This window comes from Garra rufa, chromosome 12, assembly GCF_049309525.1.
Source record: "Garra rufa chromosome 12, GarRuf1.0, whole genome shotgun sequence".
Taxonomy (NCBI): Eukaryota; Metazoa; Chordata; class Actinopteri; order Cypriniformes; family Cyprinidae; genus Garra; species Garra rufa.
Genome location: NC_133372.1, coordinates 41,917,358 through 41,938,993, shown reverse-complemented (window position 1 = coordinate 41,938,993; position 21,636 = coordinate 41,917,358). Strand labels below are relative to the sequence as shown.

Genomic DNA, 21,636 nt, shown 5'->3' with positions numbered 1-21,636 from the left:
CGTGCATTATATATCCGTCTATTTAAGCAAGAACCAGATGATGAGTGTCAGGTCATGAGATGTTTTTAATACGACGGAAGCTGTATTATGTGATCACAATTTAATAAAAACATCGTAAGTTAGGTCTATTAATAGTAATGATTTATTTTCAAACAACGAATACATTTTATAGAGAAGGTGAGCAAAGTATCAATGGAGCTTTTTGGAAACTCCGAATCAGTAAACCACTGCGTTGCAAAAAGATTCACTGTTTTGAAGCGCTTCAATCAGATCGCGAATCATTTGATTCAGACGACTTTAAAGGTTGTATAAGCGATTTCAAGCCTGAAACATAAAGTGTCACATTCAGCTGACCTTTCTTCACGATCCGCTTGCTGCCTGCCCCATAAATTGGCTGTAAAAAAAGCGCGTCTCTGTGGTCAGCCCAGAGTCCGAGATATGCCAAAAAAATAATTGGTGCTACCAACCATTCCACAGAAAAACAAACAGTGTTCCAACCAATCACCGTCAGGGGGTTGGTGTTGTGGACTTTCGTACTGGTGCAGGGATGAGGGAGATAGAGCGAAAGTCCAAGCGCATATCGCGAATAATTTTTGGACATAGGAGCGGCTTCGCTGGACGTTTTATCCCCACCATGGATAAAAATAATTCAGCAGAGGCAGGGATGCATAGAGCAGAGGCGGGAAATCCCCCATCCCCCCCTGCAAATCGCACCCTTTGTATAAATAAACATAGACAAAGAGAACCCAATCAAACACGTGAGAGATTTTTTTATTTTTTTGTCATTTATTTATTTTAAAAAAATGATCCAGTGTTACATATCTGTGCACTGAAAAAGTTTATGAATCTTTGCTTTCAGTATCTGGTGTGACCCCCTTTTATTTAGGTCCTTCCACAACATTTTAATTGGATTAAGGTCTGGACTTTGACTCAGCCATTCCAAAACATTAATTTTGTTTTTTGATCATTCTTTGGTAGAATGACTTGTGTGCTCTGGGTTGTTGTCCTGCTGCATGACCAATATTCTCTTGAGACTCTGTTCTTAAACAGATGTCCTGACATTTTGCTTTAGAATTTGCTGGTATAATTCAGAATTCAATGTTCCATCAATGATGGCAGGCTGTCCTGGCCAATATGGCTAGGCCACTCCAGAACCTTGATATGCTTCTTACGGAGCCACTCCTTGGTTTTCCTGGCTGTGTGCTTTGGGTCATTGTCATGTTGGAAGACCCAGCCACGACCCATCTTTAACCCTCTGGGGTCTGAGGGTATTTTGGGGCCCTGAAGAAGTTTTGACATGCCCTGACATCTGTGCTTTTTTCAGTATCTTAAAAACATATTAATGGCTAAAGTCTGATTACATTGTAATCAGCACATATTGGGCTACAATAATATGCAAGCAACATGAATGTACATGTTTGTGTTTTTGAGAAAACTACAGTACAGACCAAAAGTTTGGACACACGAATGAGAAGGTGTGTCCAAACTTTTGGTCTGTACTGTACGTCTAAACCAAAATAATATGTGGACGTGAAATGCTGATTTAGAATTTTACTTGTACATCATTTTCAAACTTACACTAAGAAATAAATATACCATTAAAAATAGGCAAACAAGATGAATACATTTTTAAAACTAAAATCATCTGAGGGGATTTCCAATACAATCTGTAAGTTTCTAATAATTTTTTGAGTTTTCATAATGCAATGTTTGTTCATTTTCATTCAATTTAAAAGCCCAATAAGATGTGGTCACCTCAGCTTTTTGAGCAAGATTGAAACAGTCGACACTACATTGAAGGCTGCAAATCAGTCAAAAATGTTTTTAGGTAGAAGTGGGTTTAAATTTCCTAGGGTAAATAAGACATTTCTGGACCAAGGAAAATCAGGCATATTATTTTCCTATTATTAGTTGTTTGTCAAAATGATAATTTTTTTGGAAAAATGTTTAGTGAGTCTTCACATTACAGTGACAAGTGGCCTTAATGTTCTTTTACAAGACCATGTTTGTCGTTTGTAAAGAACATCAGGACTTGTTATGTAAATTCTCATTCAGAAAAAGTACAGTTAAATAGGGTAAAAAAAAAACTGAACTTTTACAAATAATATTTTGACTATTATAACGTTTTGTTTTGTTTTTGTACTATAGAGTGCCCTCAATCTTTATTGTATACAGATTGAGAATTAAATCAGGATATTAAGGTACTTCTAATTCACAGCATGCACAATATATATATGTATGTATGCATTTCCAAACTATGGGGGAAGTCATACAGTGAAATAAGAAATAAAGCAATAAAACAGAGATTTAATTTCACAATTGTGATTTATTTCATAAAATAGCTCACATGAATGAGATAATGCTTGTTTAATTCTAAAATGTACAATTGTGTTTTTAATGCTACAAATATTTTATAATATTCTTTAACACCTTGTTACCCTTTATTTCCAAATTCTAATTTGCCAAGAACTTATGATTGCAAAATAAGTATGAGTAAGAAAATAAAGAAAGCACTTATTCAAAATATTTTCTGCGTACAGTATAAACATTAATTACTAACAACGCTTATCTGACGATACCTTTTTAAGCTTATTGCTTCTGATTGGTTCAACTTTTACATTAAATAACCTACATGAAAGATGTCCCTTCATATATTTAAAAAATGTTTTATCTCGAACACCATAAATAAGGGGGCTAAGAAGTCGTGGTAACAAATTTGTAAGAAGATAATTGAAAAATGTGATTTTTGACCGTAGCATAGGTAGAAGGTGGCCATAAATCTTGTCAATTACAGGAGTAATGTTAGACATCATAGAGAGCAGAAGCTGTACTCCATGTAACAGGATGGTGCTTTGGGCCTTTTTTGCTGACGATTTATCAGCAGTAGCCCTTTTGGCCGCAATCAGCACTCGACAATATGTGAATACAAGAATTGCCCACACAACAGATGTATAAATCCCATGTGTGATTTTGCTCTGCTCTTCGTGATAAGGTGTGCTATACACATTAGTTGTACTACAGAGACTACTTGTTGTAAAAACAGATAAAGGGCGAACAACTGAAAGGAGAATCAGGTCAGCCAGTCCAGGTAAAACTCCAACGCCCCAAATCAGAGAGATGAGGATGTATGTCCTGCGCACTGTGCAGATCTGATGGTGATGCAGTGGTTTGCAGATGGCAATGTAACGCTCAACAGCCATTCCAGCCAAAGTCAGAGGAGTGTTCTTATGAGTAGTTGAGGATATTAAGAGAAGTGAAACACAGAGCGGGAGAGGAACCTTAGGCCATGCATAAGCCATCACAACAAGACCTACACTGAAAAAAACCAAGAGCATATCATTGATAACCATGTGAATATACAATATATATCTCGGATCATTATAGAAAACTGAACTCTTGAAGAATGTGAAAACAAAGATTCCATTGACGCAGTTTACTACAATCGCAAGAAGAACAGTGGTAAAATTCTTTGCAAAAGCTTCTGCATATCTGTCTTCTGGGGTGTATTGAAACGTAGAATTCATTGCCCTTTTGCACTGGTATAAAGTTCTGTGACTCCTTTTTCTTCGCTTTTTTGTTCCCCCAAATAATGTCCACAGCTTTCTGAAGTCCATCAAGCTGTAGGATAAATATTTTCCATCTGTGTCATCTGATCTGAAAATAAAATAGACACATAGTATATAAGAGTGAGAAGTTATAAGAAACACATGAATTTCAAAATACAACATTACGAAAATGTTGAGTGCTTACCTTCTCAACTTGTGTAGTTGATCGATTTGCCTCCAGATGTAAAAACTGGCAGGTTTAAATACTTTAGGTGAGGAAGAGAGGGGGGAAAAAAGTGGGGAGGGTGATAGAGAGAGGGAGAGAGAGAGCGAGGGTGCTTCAAGTTTCATAGGCTGGTAATATTGAAATGGGCATAAAACAGAATACTATATAAATGATAAAGACTCCTTTTATTATTAAATAAAAGTATATTTAAAATATGCTAATGAAGACGAACGTTTGGTATTGTATGATGTTTTAGTACAACATTAAAAGAAAAAAATCTACGATTACAACATTAAAGTCATATTTTGAGAATAAAGTCATAATTACGAAAATAAAGTCTAAATATTATGAGAATAAATTAGAAATATTTCTCGATATATTATGAGAATAAAGTCGAAGTATTACAAGAATAAGGTTGAAATATTTCTAGAATAAAGTCTAAATTACGAGAATAACGTCACAGCAAATTGCCCAGATTGAGAGCACCGGGAAAAGTTGTCAGGTCACCGGAATTTATTTGAATATATGTGGGATTATTTGAAACATTTCGACTTTATTGTCAAAACATTTCGCCTTTATTCTCAAAACACTTCAAATTTATTCTTAAAACACTTTAACTTTATTCTCATAATTTTAACTGTATTGTCAACATTTTTCGACTTTATTGTCAAAATTTTTCGACTTTATTCTTATATATTTTAACATACCACTAAAACGTCCATCTTAGTATTGCAACGTAAAGAAGTTATATTGCGCCTCTGCTGCCAAAAAACCTCAGTGCAATGTTTATACTGTATGCAGAAAATATTTTTAATAAGTGCTTTCTTTATTTACTTACTCATACTTATTTTGCAATGAGAAGATCTTGGCAAATTAGAATTTGGAAATAAAGTGTAACAAGGTGTTAAAGAATATTATAAAATATTTGTAGAGTCACCTTCAATTGTCTGTATCATTCAACCTGCAGTACTCCAACTCTGCCACAAGAAAAAGTGCATTCACCTGCTTAGAACCTGACATGGCGCTAAGCTTCCACATCAAAGACCATTTTTATACTGTAAATTTTAATGCTGGTTTGTACCATTTGTACTTGAAAGTCAATTTTAGTCAATAAACACTGCATACATGCTTGTTTTGTGTGTGCTTTTTGTTCTCTCATGTTGGTTTCTGGTAACTCACAGATATGAAGATATGAGCTGTGTCATCCAAAAATTTTTGATCCAGTCACTGTCTTCCACTGTAGCCGGTCCCATCTGATTGGTGGTGTGGATATCCACACAAATGCTGTGCTCTTCATTCATGGCTGCTGTCAGTTAAAGGTTGTATCAGCGATTTCTAGCCTAAAACATAAAGTGTCGATTTCAGCTTACCTTTCTTCACGATCCGCTCGCTGCCTGCCCCATAAATTGTCTGTGAAAAAACCGCGTCTCTCTGGTCAGCCTAGGGTCCGAGATATGCCAAAAAAACAATCGGCGCTATCAACACACCACACATAACCAAACAGTGTTCCAACCAATCAGCGTCAGGGGTTTGGTGTTGTGGACTTTCCTACTGGTGCAGGGATGTGAGGGAGGCGGAGCGAAAGTCCACAACACCAAACCCCTGACGCTGATTGGTTGGAACACTGTTTGTTTTTGAGTGGAAAGGTTGGTAGTGCCGATTGTTTTTTTGGCATATCTCGGACCCTAGGCTGACCAGAGAGACGCGGTTTTTTCACAGACAATTTATGGGGCAGGCAGCGAGCGGATCGTGAAGAAAGGTAAGCTGAAATTGACACTTTATGTTTTAGGCTAGAAATCGCTGATACAACCTTTAAGACCTAGATATACCAAACCAACATCAAATAACTATCAGCAATGAAAGCCAAATGTATTGTGCAATGTAGTATGCACGGCCATATTGGCGATACTCGGATGTAAACAACAACATGGATTGCACGGTTAATGTACTCCTAAATATATTTTTCTGCTAATTTGTGCTAACTTGTGCTGTGGAAAAACCATGTGTAAGCAGCTTAATCATATAGAAAATTACTTAGTACTGTAGGTAGGAAAGGGCGCACTATTTTGACAAACAGTGTAGTTAAGATATTAGCCAATCGGCAACATCCCTCTTGCTCTTTTGAAACCAACACGGAAGTAACTAATGCTGTGTCCGAAATCACATACTTCCCTACTATATAGAACGTGAAAAACAGTATGTGAGGCGAGTAGTATGTCCGAATTCATAGTATTCGAAATACAGTAGGCGAGAAGTACCCGGATGACCTACTGCTTCTGCCTGAATTCTGCAGTACGTATACCATGTACACTTCAGTCTCGAGTCGTTATTCGAAAAATGGTGGAAAGTGGAGAGGCGGTGGATGTAGTACGTCCGAATTCCATTCATTCAACCCATATTCATACTATATAGAGCATACTGTTTTAATGGTCATGAAGTACGTTTGAATTTAAATGTAGTACCTACTGAAGCAGTTTGCGATTTCGGATGCAGCACAAGACTTCATCCACTGGCCGCTAGAGATTGGCTGCAAAAGGGAGTCAGTATTAATTCCCCATATTAAAATGTCCAACTTTACAGCCGAAAAAAAAAAAATGTTTACAGCCTGGTACAAAAAGTGGTTTTGGTTTATATAGCTAATTTTGGCCTTCATGTCAACTGTGAGTGGGATTATAACTCATCTGTTATAGTAAGTTATATTAAGCCTTAAAGTTCTGCATAATTAAAGGTGTGGCCACTTGAGTGACAGGTGTACTGCCACTGCTGTCACTGCTGTCACCACTGTCGCGCTAGGTGGGCGTGTTTTCAGCCACCAGCTCCATCCATGTCTCGCCTTATTGCCCCTTATCGATTATCCGGGAGTGATGCATACTGACGCGATTCCGAAATGCTGCCGGCCGACTCCCGCCCGCTATATGAACTTCAAAAACACTCTTCAGAAACCTACGGGTGACCTCACAGACACTACAGTACGTTCATATTTTTTACAGTCTATGATATTAGCCTAATATTTAACCTACCTGACCGGAAATGATAAGCACAAACATTAATGCTGGAAGTTCCCTTCCGAAGGGAACTCTCACTGCGTCCTCTAGAGGGCGCTTTTGGGGAACGCTGCAGCGTGCCTCGAGTCTGAAGAATGCATAGAAAAAGTACATGAAATGGCCGGCGCCAGCGTATGACGTCACCGCGGCGCGTCAGTCGCTGCCGTTGCGTCACTACCGGGCGACCATAACATAAAAGAGGCGCCCGTGCAACACAATACATCTTCGCTGTCTTCAGCTTTCTCGGTTTGGATGTGCATTGGAAGAAACGGTAAGAATCCTTTCTTTGAACTACTATCATGGCAAGCACTAGCAAGTCGTTTAAGCGGTGTGTTCATCCGTGTCCTCGTTATTTGACACCTGATGACACACATGAGCTTTGCGTATTCTGTTTGGGCGAAGAGCACACACGCGATGTCCTTGAGGGGGCATTGTGTGTACATTGTGAGCGCTTCCCTATGAAGAAGCTCCGGTCTCGTCTGTCTCTCTTTCTGAGGAAAGATGAGCGTTCACTTGCCCCCCGCGGTTCGGGTCCTGCCGTTGCCGAGGCACGGAGGAAACTGAGCTCGTGGGGCTCGCAAGTGGAACTGGCTGACGAACTTGAGAAGGGTCTCTCTCTCTCGCCAGCCGGAGACGATGACAGGCTCCTAGTTGATGATGATGCGTTATCGCTGACGTCGTCAGATCCAGGAGCAAGTGCTCTTTTGGGTTCCACCCAAGAAGAACAGGAAGTGCTAGAGATGGATGAAGACGCTGAGGCTGAATCCTCTCTACCTTCCTGCCCTGCATACGAAGAGCTGCTAGAGGTTATGGACCGCGCCACGGCCAGGCTCGACCTGCCGTGGAAGCGGGCTAGAAAGATAACGCCGCGGGGTCGCCTCGACGAGCGGTATCTTTCAGGCCATAACCACCCAGCTCCGGTGAGTCTCCCATTTCTTCCCGATCTTCATACTGAGATCGAGAAGGGCTGGAAAAAGCCGTACTCGGCGCGCATTCATAGTTCGTCCATGGCGAACTATGCTAATATCGAGGGATTGCGTGACCACGGCTATGAGAAGATGCCCCCTGTTGAAGAGACGCTAGCCTGCTATCTCTCCACAGGGCGGGCCTCCTCTCTCAAGACTCCCTCTCTGCCTTCTCCGGCCCTGCAATTAACATCCCGGCTGAACGGCAGAGCGTATGCAGCAGCAGGTCAGGCGGTGGGTGCACTGCACACCATGGCAGTGCTCCAAGCCTACCAAGCCGATCTGCTGAAAGACCTGGACAACGGTCAGGGTCTTTCTCCTGACCAGGTGGCTGAGCTCCGTCGCACCACGGATCTCGCTCTCCGTGCCACCAAGCAGGCCGCTACCCACATGGACAGGGCCATGGGGGCTATGGTGGCTACGGAGAGACATCTGTGGTTGAACCTGGCTGATGTCGGGAGGAAAGAGAAGGGCTTTCTTCTCGACGCACCGGTTTCGCCATCTGAGCTTTTCGGTGCCTCCGTCGAGACGGTGGTCGAAAAGTTCAGAGAAGCGAAGACGCGCTCAGCTGCCTTCAAGTCCTTTATCCCTCGAAGGCCCAGGTCTCAGCCCGAACACCACAGGGGTCCTGCGCCGCCTCCTTCTGAGGAACAGAGGCAGGTGCAGAAGGCTAGTGTTGCATCCCGCGCTCCTCCTCCCCCTGCGAGCAGGTCTAGGAGGCGACGCGGATCGAGAGGTGGCAGACAGGATTTAAGGGAAGTCATCCAAGCGAGACAAAATTCTCGCAGGGGTCAGAGTATTACCTAATAAAACCTCTCCTTCCCTCGGTCCAGTCGGGTCGCCATATTAATTCCCCTGTCTCCATTAAAGCTTCCTGCACTCCCCGGACCTATGATGTTCTTTGGTGGTTCTACCTGTATAGAACCCTAATTTACTGACGGTCTGGAATCAGGCGGTCTCTGAGGGGAATCCCGCCTCTTTCTATGAAGCAGGATGCTCTTAAATGGGTGAGTATGATCCGTTTTTTTACTTTGAAGGAACTTCATACTGTCTCAGGCCTGTGTATGTTTTCTCTCTCCACAGAAGAAATACGACGAGTCTACGGCAGACGCCCCCCTCTGATCCTATGGATTAAGGTTACGGCAGTGTTTTGCCCTCTCCACTCCACAGGCTGTGCGGTAAACCAACCCTTACAGCATATATTACACATAGGACCTTGTCCTCTTCAAGGTAAGCTCCCTAAGTCTTTCTTGGGTTTGCCCTTGGTATGTTTATGCTGTCCTTTGCAGGCCTAGTGTAGACTTATGCCCTATTGAGACAGGAGCATAACTCCCTAGTTACGCCCCCCTATGGCTGGATAGGCGTGTTGCCTGCAGGGTTTAGGTTGCGTGTTGTATTTTTCCCTCAGAAAAAGGTGGAAACATCTCGACGGAGCACCCCTCCCTTCAAACGGTTGTATGGTGGTGTCCGTCTACACAACACTTGTTCCAGCACTATCAGGCGCCTCCTTCAGTGGTTAAACGAGCAAAAGGAAATTTTCCTTTCTCCCTAGGTAAGCATCTTAAGATATTTATGGTTAAGATTGCACTAGTATGTTTAACTCTGTTGCAGACGGCCTGCGTGCGAGGATCCACTTCGTGTCCTCTCCTAAATACGGTTTCCATGGAAACTGAGTGTCTACACCTGTTGAGACAGGCGTTCACTTAAATAGGAGTGCCAGCAGACCGGAGTGCTCGCTGCGAACCCGGAGCAGGTTTGGTTGCTCCCTTTTCTGCGGAAAAGGTTCTTATTTGAGCTCCACCTGGTGACATGCTTTCCAGCTGGGGTCCTGATTCTCGGTCTATTTGGTGTGCGCTCCCCTTTCTGAGGAAAGGGTTTTTAATGTAAATCTGAGCGCCACTTTGTGACTCTCTTCAAGTCGCCTCATTCTAAGCCTGAGGGCTGAGGCAGCACTTGATGTAGGATCTACACCCAGGCTGACGAATGTCTCCCCTACAGAGGGTTTGAGCATCCTTCGGTGTTTAACACCTTAGAAAGCCGTCACTTTAGGATCGATTCTCGCTCCCCAGGCCTAGTTCCACTTCCCTTTCTGAGGAAAGGTTTACGAAGTGTCTGAACTAGGAAGCTGCCCTTATTCATTCCGGAGCTTCCCAGAAACTTTCAAGGCAAACAGTGCTCCCCTTTCTGAGGAATGGGTTTGTTAAGGTTAAGAGCTCACGTTCCTCCCTGTGCGCAGGATTGCTGGAACGTACCTGAGCTCCCCTAATCCAGGGTTTCCTTCAGAGCAACTTCCCAGGACTGAGTGCTCCCCCTTCTGAGGAATGGGTTTGTTAAGGTTAAGAGCTCACGTTCCTCCCTGTGTGCAGGATTGCTGGAACGGACCTGAGCTCCCCTAATTCAGGGTTTCCTTCAGAGCAACTTCCTAGGACGGAATGTTTCCTCCCTCCTGAGGGTAGGAATCTACCAGGGACAGACCTTTGAGAGTTATGGACCTGCTACAAGGATGTTGGCGTGCCCCCTTTCCAGGGTTCACTTACAAGAGCACCACTCCTTGGTGGCCAAGTTCTCCTCCCTGTTTCCCAGGGTAGGAGCTTGACCTTCATGCTTCAGGTTTCTACTCTCCAGCCTTTATTCTGGATGTATGCTCCCCTCTATGAAGGGTAACAGTGAGAGCATTCGCTCCTGTTCGGTTGTGCAGCTCCCCTTCTGGGAAGGGTCTTCTATGAGCGCCAACCCACCTTCGTGAGATTGCCAGACCTTCATACAGGTCGCGTGGACCGGGCTGTGCACGCTTCCCCTTTTCATTAAGGGTTCCCTAAAAGACAGCAGTGCCCCCTTCTGGAGAAGCGATCCTCCCTGTGGATCAGGGTCAGGATTTTTGTCCTCTACTATCGTCCACTATGTCAGGATGGTCTCAGCTCCATGTTCATCTCTGTTGACAGATAGCTTGCGAGCTTCTGTCCAGGGGAGGGTTAGTGTGGCAATCCCCTCACCATCAGGGTCATCCCCTTTCTGTCTCTTCAGACGGCATGGAGCTGATAGTGAAACCCCCTGGGAAAACACTCTCCTTAAATCCAATCATGTCGGTAAGCGTCCCACGCTATGCCTGGGCGTCTTCCAGTTAAAACCACAAGTGTGGTAAGTGCACACACACCTGGGGCACTTCTATAAGATCCACGTGTTGGTAGGTTCCCACCAAGTTTGAGTTCCTCTTTTAAATCCCTTTTGGTATGGGTCACACGTTTTGCCTTGTTCCCATCTATTGAAGTCGGCTCACAACCCCGGTTCCCTGGGTTCGACTCCTTTGATATCTTAGCTGATGTCTGCTGACCATCCAATATTGGGGCGCGCCACTACTAGTGGCCCTTTGAACGGACCCAGGACAGGTTTCTGCCCTCTTATGGGAGCCAGTTCCTGAGGGAACTAGGCCCTATGTGGCGGTAGTTTCTGGTTCTGACAAGTCTAAGTTTCCATCGAAGCTTAGCCGTTTCCCTCAGAAGGAATTACTATAATTCCAAGCCTGAGCTGTGCCCTGGGTTCTACCCAGTCAGTAAGTGGGTAACAGGTCAGGCCTCTGGCCGGGAGGGGTAACGTTTTGACAGCCGTCACCACATCCTAGTAGGGGCAATTCCTCTCAGAATTGTTGCTTAGTGCTCGCTGGCTTAGCATGCACTCCCCTCAGCATGGCAGCGTTGGTATACCGTTCCCCAAAAGCGCCCTCTAGAGGACGCAGTGAGAGTTCCCTTCGGAAGGGAACGTCTCAGGTTACGTATGTAACCCTAGTTCCCTGAGAATAGGGAACGAGACACTGCGTCCTCTAGGCTTCTTCATGTAGTTTTTCTATGCATTCTTCAGACTCGAGGCACGCTGCAGCGATCCCCAAAAGCGCCCTCTAGAGGACGCAGTGTCTCGTTCCCTATTCTCAGGGAACTAGGGTTACATACGTAACCTGAGACGATTCTTCCAGTTTGGCCAACCACAAATGCTTTTTGATCCTCAGACAGTTTTTTGCACTCTTCTTTTTGATTTGTTATAACTTTTGGCAGTCTGTAGTACTCCAAATGATTTTCTTGGACCAACAGCCTAAACATAAAAATAACTGACAAATTTCAGCAACAATAATCAGCAAAATATGCAAGTTTCCAATCAGTTCAGTGCAATTAAGTTTAGTATCACCAATACGGCCATCTGATGACGTGTCTTGAAAACACTCTATATTTATAGCAATAATTAGTTTACAGTAAATTGGATAAAAAAGTTTTTAATTTACATTAATATCCATAGATTATAAGTGGGCTTAAAAAGAATGCCAATAATGGTATTTCTAAAGTAGTTAATTGAATGTGTTTTGTGTTATTATTGTTAACAATAATGAGTTTTAATCTATGTATTTTTTAAAATCGTTTTAAGTTTTTCTTATTCCTTAAAATACAGTATGTTCCATGATGTATTAAAACATTACTGTAGGCTAAATGTCAACTGCCTTTTGGTATTTATTCACTCTCACTGAATATTACTGAATGCAACTAACGTTAGCTAATAGCTAACTTACCTCACACATACAGTACAGGTCTCATACAATACGAAAATAGTAGTTTCAAGTAAACATATACATATACAAAAAAAAAATAGACAACCATCGGCCATCAGTCTTATACTATATATGTAAATTAAGACTTACCAAGCATTATTGTGTTTTCATGAACGCTTTCTGAAGTAAATTACTATTCGTGGGCAAAACATTCTTCTCGCTATTCCTCCGTGCGAGACTCGCGACAGTGCCAGTAATACTGCAACCTCATTTCTAACTATAAAGTTTACTAACAGTACATTAGATATCATTAATTTATGGTTTATAGTTCATAATGTATTGTAAATAACTTAATCCAACTAGATGTAACAACTTAGTAACACAGAAAATAGGCTGAATTTACTTTAAAAATGATTTTATTATAGTATTTTATTCAGTCTAGTTCTAGTATTGACTTTCAGACACAGAAAGCTAAACCTTGTTCAGTTAAAAAGACAAATCTAGGTTACTCTCTATAGGTGAGCCAAGTGTCTACAAATATGGTTTTGAATTTGGTATATTTTACACCTATACCCACCCTGCAAAACAAGAGGATTTTAAAGGTAATCTAGAATAAATAAACAGTTTCAGATCTTCATACACATGGTTCTTTATCAGGAGTGAAGAATAAATAACACATATATGTGACCCTGGACCACAAAACCAGTCATAAGGTTAAATTTTACAAAACTGAGATGTATACATCATATGAAAGCTCAATAAATAAGCTTTCTATTGATGTATGTTTTGTTAGGATAGGACAATATTTGGCCGAGATACATCTATTTGAAAATCTGGAATCTGAGGGTGCAAAAAAAATCAAAATACTGAGAAAACCACCTTTAAAGTTGTCCAAATTAAGTTCTTAACAATGCATATTACTAATCAAAAATTACATTTTGATATATTTACAGTAGGAATTTTACAAAAAATCTTCATGGAACATCATCTTTACTGAATTTCCTAATGATTTTTGGCATAAAAGAAAAATTAATAATTTTGACCAATACAATGTTTGGCTATTGCTACAAATATACCCCAGCGACTTAAGACTGGTTTTGTGGTCCCGGGTCACCTATACATTCATATGAATCAAATGCTGATCAATTCAGTTTAGATAAGCTTACAAAGCTTACTTTACTGGTATTATCTGTGTCTTTATTTGTTTGCAACAAAAATACACCTTAATGCGCTCAGAAAATTGTTTATCTCGCAAACCATAGATTAGTGGGCTTAGTAACCTGGGTAGAATATTTGTCAGCAAATACAGAATAAACAGAATAGTTGATCGACTCCGAGGAAAAAGAGTTATAAGTGCTGTACTGATGAGTGGGCTGACGTAAGACATCATACAAAGTAAAAGCTGACCCCCGTGCAGCAGTATCGTGTTCCGGGCCTTTTTAGCAGACACTCGATCTGTACTAGCAGCGTTTGCTGCGGAAAGGACCTTAAAGTAGGTGACGATCAGCGTAGTCCACACAAATGACAAATACACAACATTCGACACGGTATCATTGACTGTGTGTTGCCAGGTGTTGTAAATGAACAACTTTTGACATAAAATGGCAGTAGAGAAAAAGCTTGCTGGTTTAGTTGATAACGTGATGAATATATCACCAAAAGCTGGCATTGCTGACAGTGTCCATATGACCCAGATAAGCATGTAAGTCCTGCGAACTGTACATATTTGCGTGTGGTGTAGCGGCCTGCAAACTGCAATGTAACGCTCTATGGCCATGCAGGCCAGGTTTAGTGGAGAGTTCTTGGTGACTATAACAGAAAAAAACAGCACAACACAACAAACGGAGAGATTGAAGACACCCACAACATGTACTGCGACTTGTAAACCCACAGTAATGGACAGCATAATCATATCATTGATTACCAAATGGATGTATAAAATGTATCTTGGGTCACTATAGAAAATGGTATTTTTGATAAAGACAAGCACAAATGTCCCATTGATGTAGTTGATGATTAGGCCGAAGACTACACTGATTAAGTTCTTGATTAAATAGTCATAAAACTGATCCACTGGAATGGTGCTGTTCATTTTGATCCTGTAACCTGCAACAGCTAAAGAATTACAGGGATTAAATTACTCACACACTCAATTGTCAGTATAAAGTTGTATGAGCTCACTTGAAGTACTGTGTATTATACTTTAGCATTATAAAAATTCAGTAAATAGAGACAGCTGAAGAGAAAAGATATTCACATTTTGTAAGGTACTATACTAAACTAACCTGCTGTATTGCTATGGCCTCTGAACTCTAATAAATGCATGATAATCCTATACTGTTTATATCCTTTTGATGATGCAATGGTTGCGCTCTCTGAAGGGCAGCTAAACAACTGAGGGTTTGTGATGAATTAATGAGCTTCTGTAAGATGATGCAAGCTTGATTAAGATTTGCATGACCTTTTTGACATTTTTAAGATACCATTTGGGCAGTTGAGATGACAATGTCCTGCACTGTGGCCGGTTAAACCGCATCTAAAACTATTCAAAACAGCATTTCCAATTTAAATAAATTGTCTAGCACAGGGGTCCCCAAACTTTTTTCTGAGCGGGCCACATAATTTTCTTTTCTTTAATGGGGGGCCGGGTCGGTTTATAAAAGAAAATTCCATGGGCCGGACTGACTACTACTATTATTATTATTTTATTATGATTTTACCTGTATTTATTATACCTTTTAATGCTAGAATAGTTTATTATTTTTTTATGCACCAGACAGACAAATGATCATTTCTTTTCAAAATATATACAGATGCTTCTCAGTAAATTATAATGTCATGGCAAAGTTCATTTATTTCAGTAATTCAACTCAAATTGTGAAACTTGTGTATTAAATGAATTGAATTTACACAGAGTGAAGAAGTTTAAGTCTTTGGTTATTTTAATTGTGATGATTTGGCTCACATTTAACAAAAAAACACCAATTCACTATCTCAACAAATTAGAATATGGTGACATGCCAATCAACTAATCAACTCAAAACAACTGCAAAGGTTTCCTGAGCTATCAAAACGGTCTCTCAGTTTGGTTCACTAGGCTACACAATCATGGGGAAGACTGCTGATCTGACAGTTGTCCAGAAGACTATCATTGACACCCTTCACAAGGAGGGTAAGCCACAAACATTGATTCCCAAAGAAGCTGGCTGTTCACAGAGTGCTGCATCCAAGCATGTTAACAGAAAGTTGAGTTGAAGAAAAAAGCGTGGAAGAAAAAGATGCACAACCAACCGAGAGAACCGCAGCCTTTACAGGCTTGTCAAGCAAAATCGATTCAAGAATTTGGGAGAACTTCATAAGGAATGGACTAAGGCTGGGGTCAAGGCATCAAGAGCCACCACACACAGACATGTCAAGGAATTTGGCTACAGTTGTTGTATTCCTCTTGTTAAGCCACTCCTGAACCACAGACAACATCAGAGGCATCATACCTGGGCTAAGGAGAAGAAGAAATGGACTGTTGCCCAGTGGTCCAAAGTCCTCTTGAGAGTTGCTTGAAGTCGTGTTAATTTTCCACAGTCTGTGATGATTTGGGATGCAGTGTCATCTGCTGGTGTTGGTCCACTGTGTTTTTGAATCGCACGTCAAATTCCGCCTTCAAATTCCTTTCAACTGGGAATGGGGTCACTGGTTCTCAGCTGAAAAACTTTGGGTAACTGGGAGATGAGTGAAGTCTTGCTCTTGCACTTGTCCCACAAGCAGTGCTAGTTTCACCTCAAATGCTATTGAGTCATTGTGTCATCGCTCTGAATTTTCTAACTGGCTTGCGCATCACCAGTTCGATCGCGATGACACATTATGTTGAATGTACCATTCTGTTGGTGAATTTAACAAATAATTAGGCTATGTTAATGACTAAGGGAAATTTTAGTTTGAAAGCCAATCTTTATTATTATAAGTAAAACATATTTAAAATTACATTTTCAAAATATGTCTCTGGCATTGTTCAGAGGGCCGGTCCAAATGTGGGGACGGGCCACATTCGGCCCCCGGGCCTTAGTTTGGGGACCCCTCTAGCACATGCAGTTTCATCTGAGTAACCTCATACTGCTTAAAAACTAAATTTGTACTTAAAATGCAATGTTACACCACAGGTGTTTTTAGTAAATAAACAAAAACACTATATATACTATACGCTTATATACTGTGTTCATACACATACATACATGTCTTAAGTCTTAAGTAGCACAGGGTCATAATTTTTCTTTTATTCCAAAAATGTTTAGGGTGTTAAGTAAAGATCATGTTCCATGAAGACATTTAGTAAATTTCCTACTGTCAATATATCAAAACTTAATTTTTGATTAGTAATATGCATTGCTAAGGACTTCATTTGGATAACTTTAAAGGCGATTTTCTCAATATTTAGATTTTTTGCACCCTCAGATTCCAGATTGTCAAATACTTGTATCTCTGTAAAATATTGTCCTATCCTAACAAACCATACATCAGTGGAAAACTAAACTTATTTATTTAGCTTTTAGATGATGACCCCTATGGCTGGTTTTGTGGTCCAGGGTCACATATATACATCTTTATCTTAGAATTGTAATGTAACTACCCATGAAGCATTTTGTCTTATACATTGATATAAACTTTTATATTAAGTCTTGATAGTGCTGAAAGATTTTTAACAATTAGCAATGTGAAGTGCTTCTTTTAAAACAGGCCTTTCATTTTTAAATACACAATTATATGTATTTGTTTTTTTGAATTATAAAGTCTTCAGATATCCTATTGCCTGTTACAATGAAGTCTTTGATTTCTGAAAAAATTCTCTAATCCAGGAACAAGCATCACCTTCAAATCATTTATGTAAACACCGTAAATCTGGTTATGCTAGTGTAGCCTGGCTAGGTTATTTAAAATCTCTCACATGTGTACTTCTGAAATTATAAAAGTCATAAATGCTATGTAGTCATATCATTGAATGGCATTTCGTCTGCACTAAGATTACACTGATTACGGTAAATGATTATGTGAGATGCACTTGCTTTTGGCCAGTGTGTATGTTCTTTTATTTGCGATTGGTCAGTATTTTGCCTACTCCCGCCCCTGTGCAGGTATTAAGATCTCTGATTGGAAAGGGAAAAAAAAAAAGAGGAGAAGGAGATCGAAAGTGATGTCGCAGATTTCTCTCTGCCGTGTTTCAGAAAGAAAGACGGAAATAACCGCTGATTAAGTGTTTTTTTTACATCTTCCGCAAATAGAAAGTGGTAAAGAAAGTTTTCTGTTATTTCGTGCCGTTTGTGTACTAAAAAACAAAGAGTATAGACGGACTTACGTTTGTTTTCGGCTGCTACTCGCGCTGTAATCACCTTTTTCTCTGACGGAGAGTAAGAGACTTTCGTGTGATGAGAGATCACAGCTTCCTAATGAATCGAGGAGCAAGAATACAGGATGGAGAAACCAGATAGCGTTCTAAATCCCCTCGCGATTTAGAATTCCTCTGGCGTCGCGGGATTTGTTGTCATTCATCGAGCCCCGCGCGGGTGAAACGACTGACGAATACGGCGTTCCGACGGGATCAGCGGACAGCACGTGCGTTGACGCAATCAGACCACAGGTACAGGTACGTTTATTTTTTTAGCTCTTCAGAGCGAAGAGGCCATTTGTTGGTTTAAACGGCCACACCGTTCTCAAGAAACGATACAGGCCTGCAACGGGTTGGGATTATTGAAATTGAAACTGAAAGTGAGTGTGTGGGCCCACATTACATAATTACTATTTGGTTTGTTCATTTAACTTCTGTTGAGTATTTGCATCTTGACGGTATTTAGTGCAGTAATTTACAAGTGAAGGTTTATTTCTTACTGATACCAACTAAGTATTATTTGTGCACCTTTTGTTGTTGGAGGATAAGATATCAAACTGCTGATCTGAGAAGATCTAAAGGTGTTTTGTTTAAAAAAGACAATACATATTGTTGTATTTCATTTAATCCATATTTTATTCTCTTTCTTTAATTTCATTTTCTCTTGGTAAATAAATCCTTTGATAATTGTTAATAGCTTGTCTTCAGTGACTTATATTTACCAAATTATCAGAAAGATTACTAAGTAGTATATCACCTAAGCAAAGTGATAATTGGGGAAACAGGAAGGAAGTAGATAAGTGTCACGGTTTGTGCAGAGAGATGAGGGAGCCGAAGATAAATCAAAAAGAGTTCTTTAATAACTTAAATCCCGATAACAGGGGAGCACACAATCAAAAATAACCATAACGTTAAGAAGACACAAAGAGACTAAGGGACAAACGACTTATAAAGAGTAACTAATGATAGAACACAGGTGACACAGATGACTAATAATCAAAGACAGGTGATACAGATAATGGCTAAACACAGGGCTAAACCAAATGAACACAGAGACAGGGGGAAACCAGAAGGGAGAAACCAAATGATAAACAGTGCTAAACAAATGCAGAAGACATGAAGTGTCAGGTGAATCGTGACAGTACCTCCCCCTCCCGGTAGGCGCGTCTCGCGGGCGCCCTGGAGGCTGTTACGGAGCAGGACCTTGCTGGGTTGGGAAGGCCTCCAGGGCGGAACAGGAAGCCATGGTGGGTCAGGCGACCACGGCCGGACAGGCAGTTCGAGCGGCCATGGCGGGTCAGGCGGCCACGGCCGGACAGGTAGTTCGGGTGGCCATGGTGGGTCAGGCGGCCACGGCCGGACAGGCAGTTCGAGCGGCCATGGCGGGTCCGGCGGCCACGGCCGGACAGGTAGTTCGGGTGGCCATGGCGGGTCAGGAGGCCATGGCCAGGCAGATAGTTCATACGGCCTGGCAGTTTAGGTGGCCATGGCTGGGCAGTCCCCGGCCAGGCCACGTGGACTCGGGGTATATAGCCCCCCCCCAAAATTTTCTTTGGGAAATTCAGCAGTTCATAGGGGGGAGGCTCTGGAAGGCTGGCCGGGATCAGCTGATGCTCTGGACGGCAGGACGGGACCAGCTGAGGCTCTGGACGGCGCTCTGAAGGAGCGGGCTCTGGACGACGCTTTTGAGGAGCGGGCTCTGGACGGCGCTCTTGAGGAGCGGGCTCTGGACGGCGCTCTTGAGGAGCGGGCTCTGGACGGCGCTCTTGAGGAGCGGGCTCTGGACGGCTGGATGACCCCAGCGGAGATTCAGGAGGGCTGGGCGTCTCCAGCGGAGACACTGAAGGAGCTAGCTCTGGGCGAGCGGTCACTGGAGGGCGCTCTGGCGGCGCAGTCACTGGAGGGCGCTCTGGCGGCGCAGTCACTGGAGGGCGCTCTGGCGGCGCAGTCACTGGAGGGCGCTCTGGCGGCGCAGTCACTGGAGGGCGCTCTGGCGGCGCAGTCACTGGAGGGCGCTCTGGCGGCGCAGTCACTGGAGGGCGCTCTGGCGGCGCAGTCACTGGAGGGCGCTCTGGAAGGCTGGACTGGACCAGCGGGGTTTCAGGAAGGCTGGACAGGACCAGCGGAGGATCAGGAAGGCTGGGCGGAACCAGCGGAGGTTCAGGAAGGCTGGACAGGACCAGCGGAGGATCAGGAAGGCTGGGCGGAACCAGCGGAGGTTCAGGAAGGCTGGACAGGACCAGCGGAGGATCAGGAAGGCTGGGCGGAACCAGCGGAGGTTCAGGCAGGCTGGACGGGACCAGTGGAGGATCAGGAATGCTGGGCGGAACCAGCGGAGGCTCAGGAAGGCTGGACATCTTGGGGTGTCCTTGGGTTGGCAGGTGGCCGGGACCATTGGTGGGGTATGTGGAGGTTCTTGGCGTTGGGTGAGCTGACGCGATGTGTTGTGCTTCTGAGGGGGCTGGCCAAAATTGACTCACATTCTCTATTTGTTCAATCTCGAAATTAGAGTGGTTTGAAGAAAGAATGATATTGACCAATTCGACAAACGGGAAATCATGAACAGAGAGATCGAAATGAATCATGTCTTGGTCCAGCCCCAACAGAAACACAATGCTGATACAGGCGTCGGGCCAGCTCACCTGATGGTAAAGCTCAATGAACTCCTCCACATACCTCTCCAATGACTGACCACTCTGCCGTAGTCCCCATAACCTTTCCTCAGCCATCTTTAATGTGGTGTCTTCTTCTGTCACGGTTTGTGCAGAGAGATGAGGGAGCCGAAGATAAATCAAAAAGAGTTCTTTAATAACTTAAATCCCGATAACAGGGGAGCACACAATCAAAAATAACCATAACGTTAAGAAGACACAAAGAGACTAAGGGACAAACGACTTATAAAGAGTAACTAATGATAGAACACAGGTGACACAGATGACTAATAATCAAAGACAGGTGATACAGATAATGGCTAAACACAGGGCTAAACCAAATGAACACAGAGACAGGGGGAAACCAGAAGGGAGAAACCAAATGATAAACAGTGCTAAACAAATGCAGAAGACATGAAGTGTCAGGTGAATCGTGACAATAAGTTAGGTCGGGAGACATATCATTAGAACCTGGGTGCAGCACCCCTTGGAGAAGAAGGCAGGGGGCACTACACATTTATGGGGGCTCGTCCGGGATAGCTTCCTTCTTGTGATCAGCTGACCCTAGAAAACAAAAGTTAAATATATAATTGAGATTATTTAAGTAACTTGACATTTACTTACCTGAGCTCCAAGCATGGCATTTGGACGGGATCCAGTTCTGCTTGCTGAATTGTCTAAATGGTGTAAAGAAGTGAACATTGATGAGAAGCATGGCCTACTGTTAATAGGAGTGCCTGCTAACACTGATGTGGCATTTATAGAAGAAACAGCACAGGCTGTAAAAGCATTTGGTAGGGTTCGTGTGAGAGATTCCAGAGTAGGACCAACTCCAAACACTAGTTTGGTTCTTTGTGAATGCAGAGAAGCCACCGATCCGGCTCATACCCCCCCTGAATTAGTACCTGTTCAGGGGGAGGAGACATGGAAAGTAGTAGTGGCTTCAGCAGCTGGGTCTGTTTCAGATTTCTCCCAGAAATTGTCTAAGTTTCTAAGTGAGGAGGGAAAGTCGTTGTCTGATTTGCAAGCTCTATTCACTCAACCTAGCCCAAGTGCTGGTTCTCCAGAATCTATAATCCGTGCCGTGGGAGAACTATTAGAGAAGACTTCTAAACCATTAGGGGATGCTAGTGCATACCGTCGATTACGCACTTTCTCGGGTACTGTCCCCACACCAACCGGAGAAGAAAGTTTAGAAAACTGGATGGAACAAGCCAGGTTGATGACTGCTGAGTGCGAATGTTCTGAAAAGGAAAAAAGAAGACGAGTAATGGAATGTTTAAAAGGCCCAGCGTTGGAC

General features: G+C 42.5%; 2 protein-coding genes across 2 annotated transcripts; both read right to left on the bottom strand.

The window, feature by feature from the left end:
- Window positions 1-2,555: 2,555 nt before the first annotated feature.
- LOC141347606 (odorant receptor 131-2-like) lies at window positions 2,556-3,614 on the bottom strand. The gene has a single exon (XM_073852595.1). The coding sequence runs from the start codon at window positions 3,612-3,614 to the stop codon at window positions 2,556-2,558; it is 1,059 nt and encodes a 352-aa protein (XP_073708696.1).
- Window positions 3,615-13,482: 9,868 nt separating this feature from the next.
- Window positions 13,483-14,403, bottom strand: LOC141347604 (odorant receptor 131-2-like). The gene has a single exon (XM_073852594.1). The coding sequence runs from the start codon at window positions 14,401-14,403 to the stop codon at window positions 13,483-13,485; it is 921 nt and encodes a 306-aa protein (XP_073708695.1).
- Window positions 14,404-21,636: the final 7,233 nt, after the last annotated feature.

Coding starts and splice junctions, on each gene's coding strand:
- LOC141347606 (XM_073852595.1), bottom strand. CDS start 3,614: ATGGACTTCAGAAAGCTGTGGACATTATTTGGGGGAACAAAAAAGCGA.
- LOC141347604 (XM_073852594.1), bottom strand. CDS start 14,403: ATGAACAGCACCATTCCAGTGGATCAGTTTTATGACTATTTAATCAAG.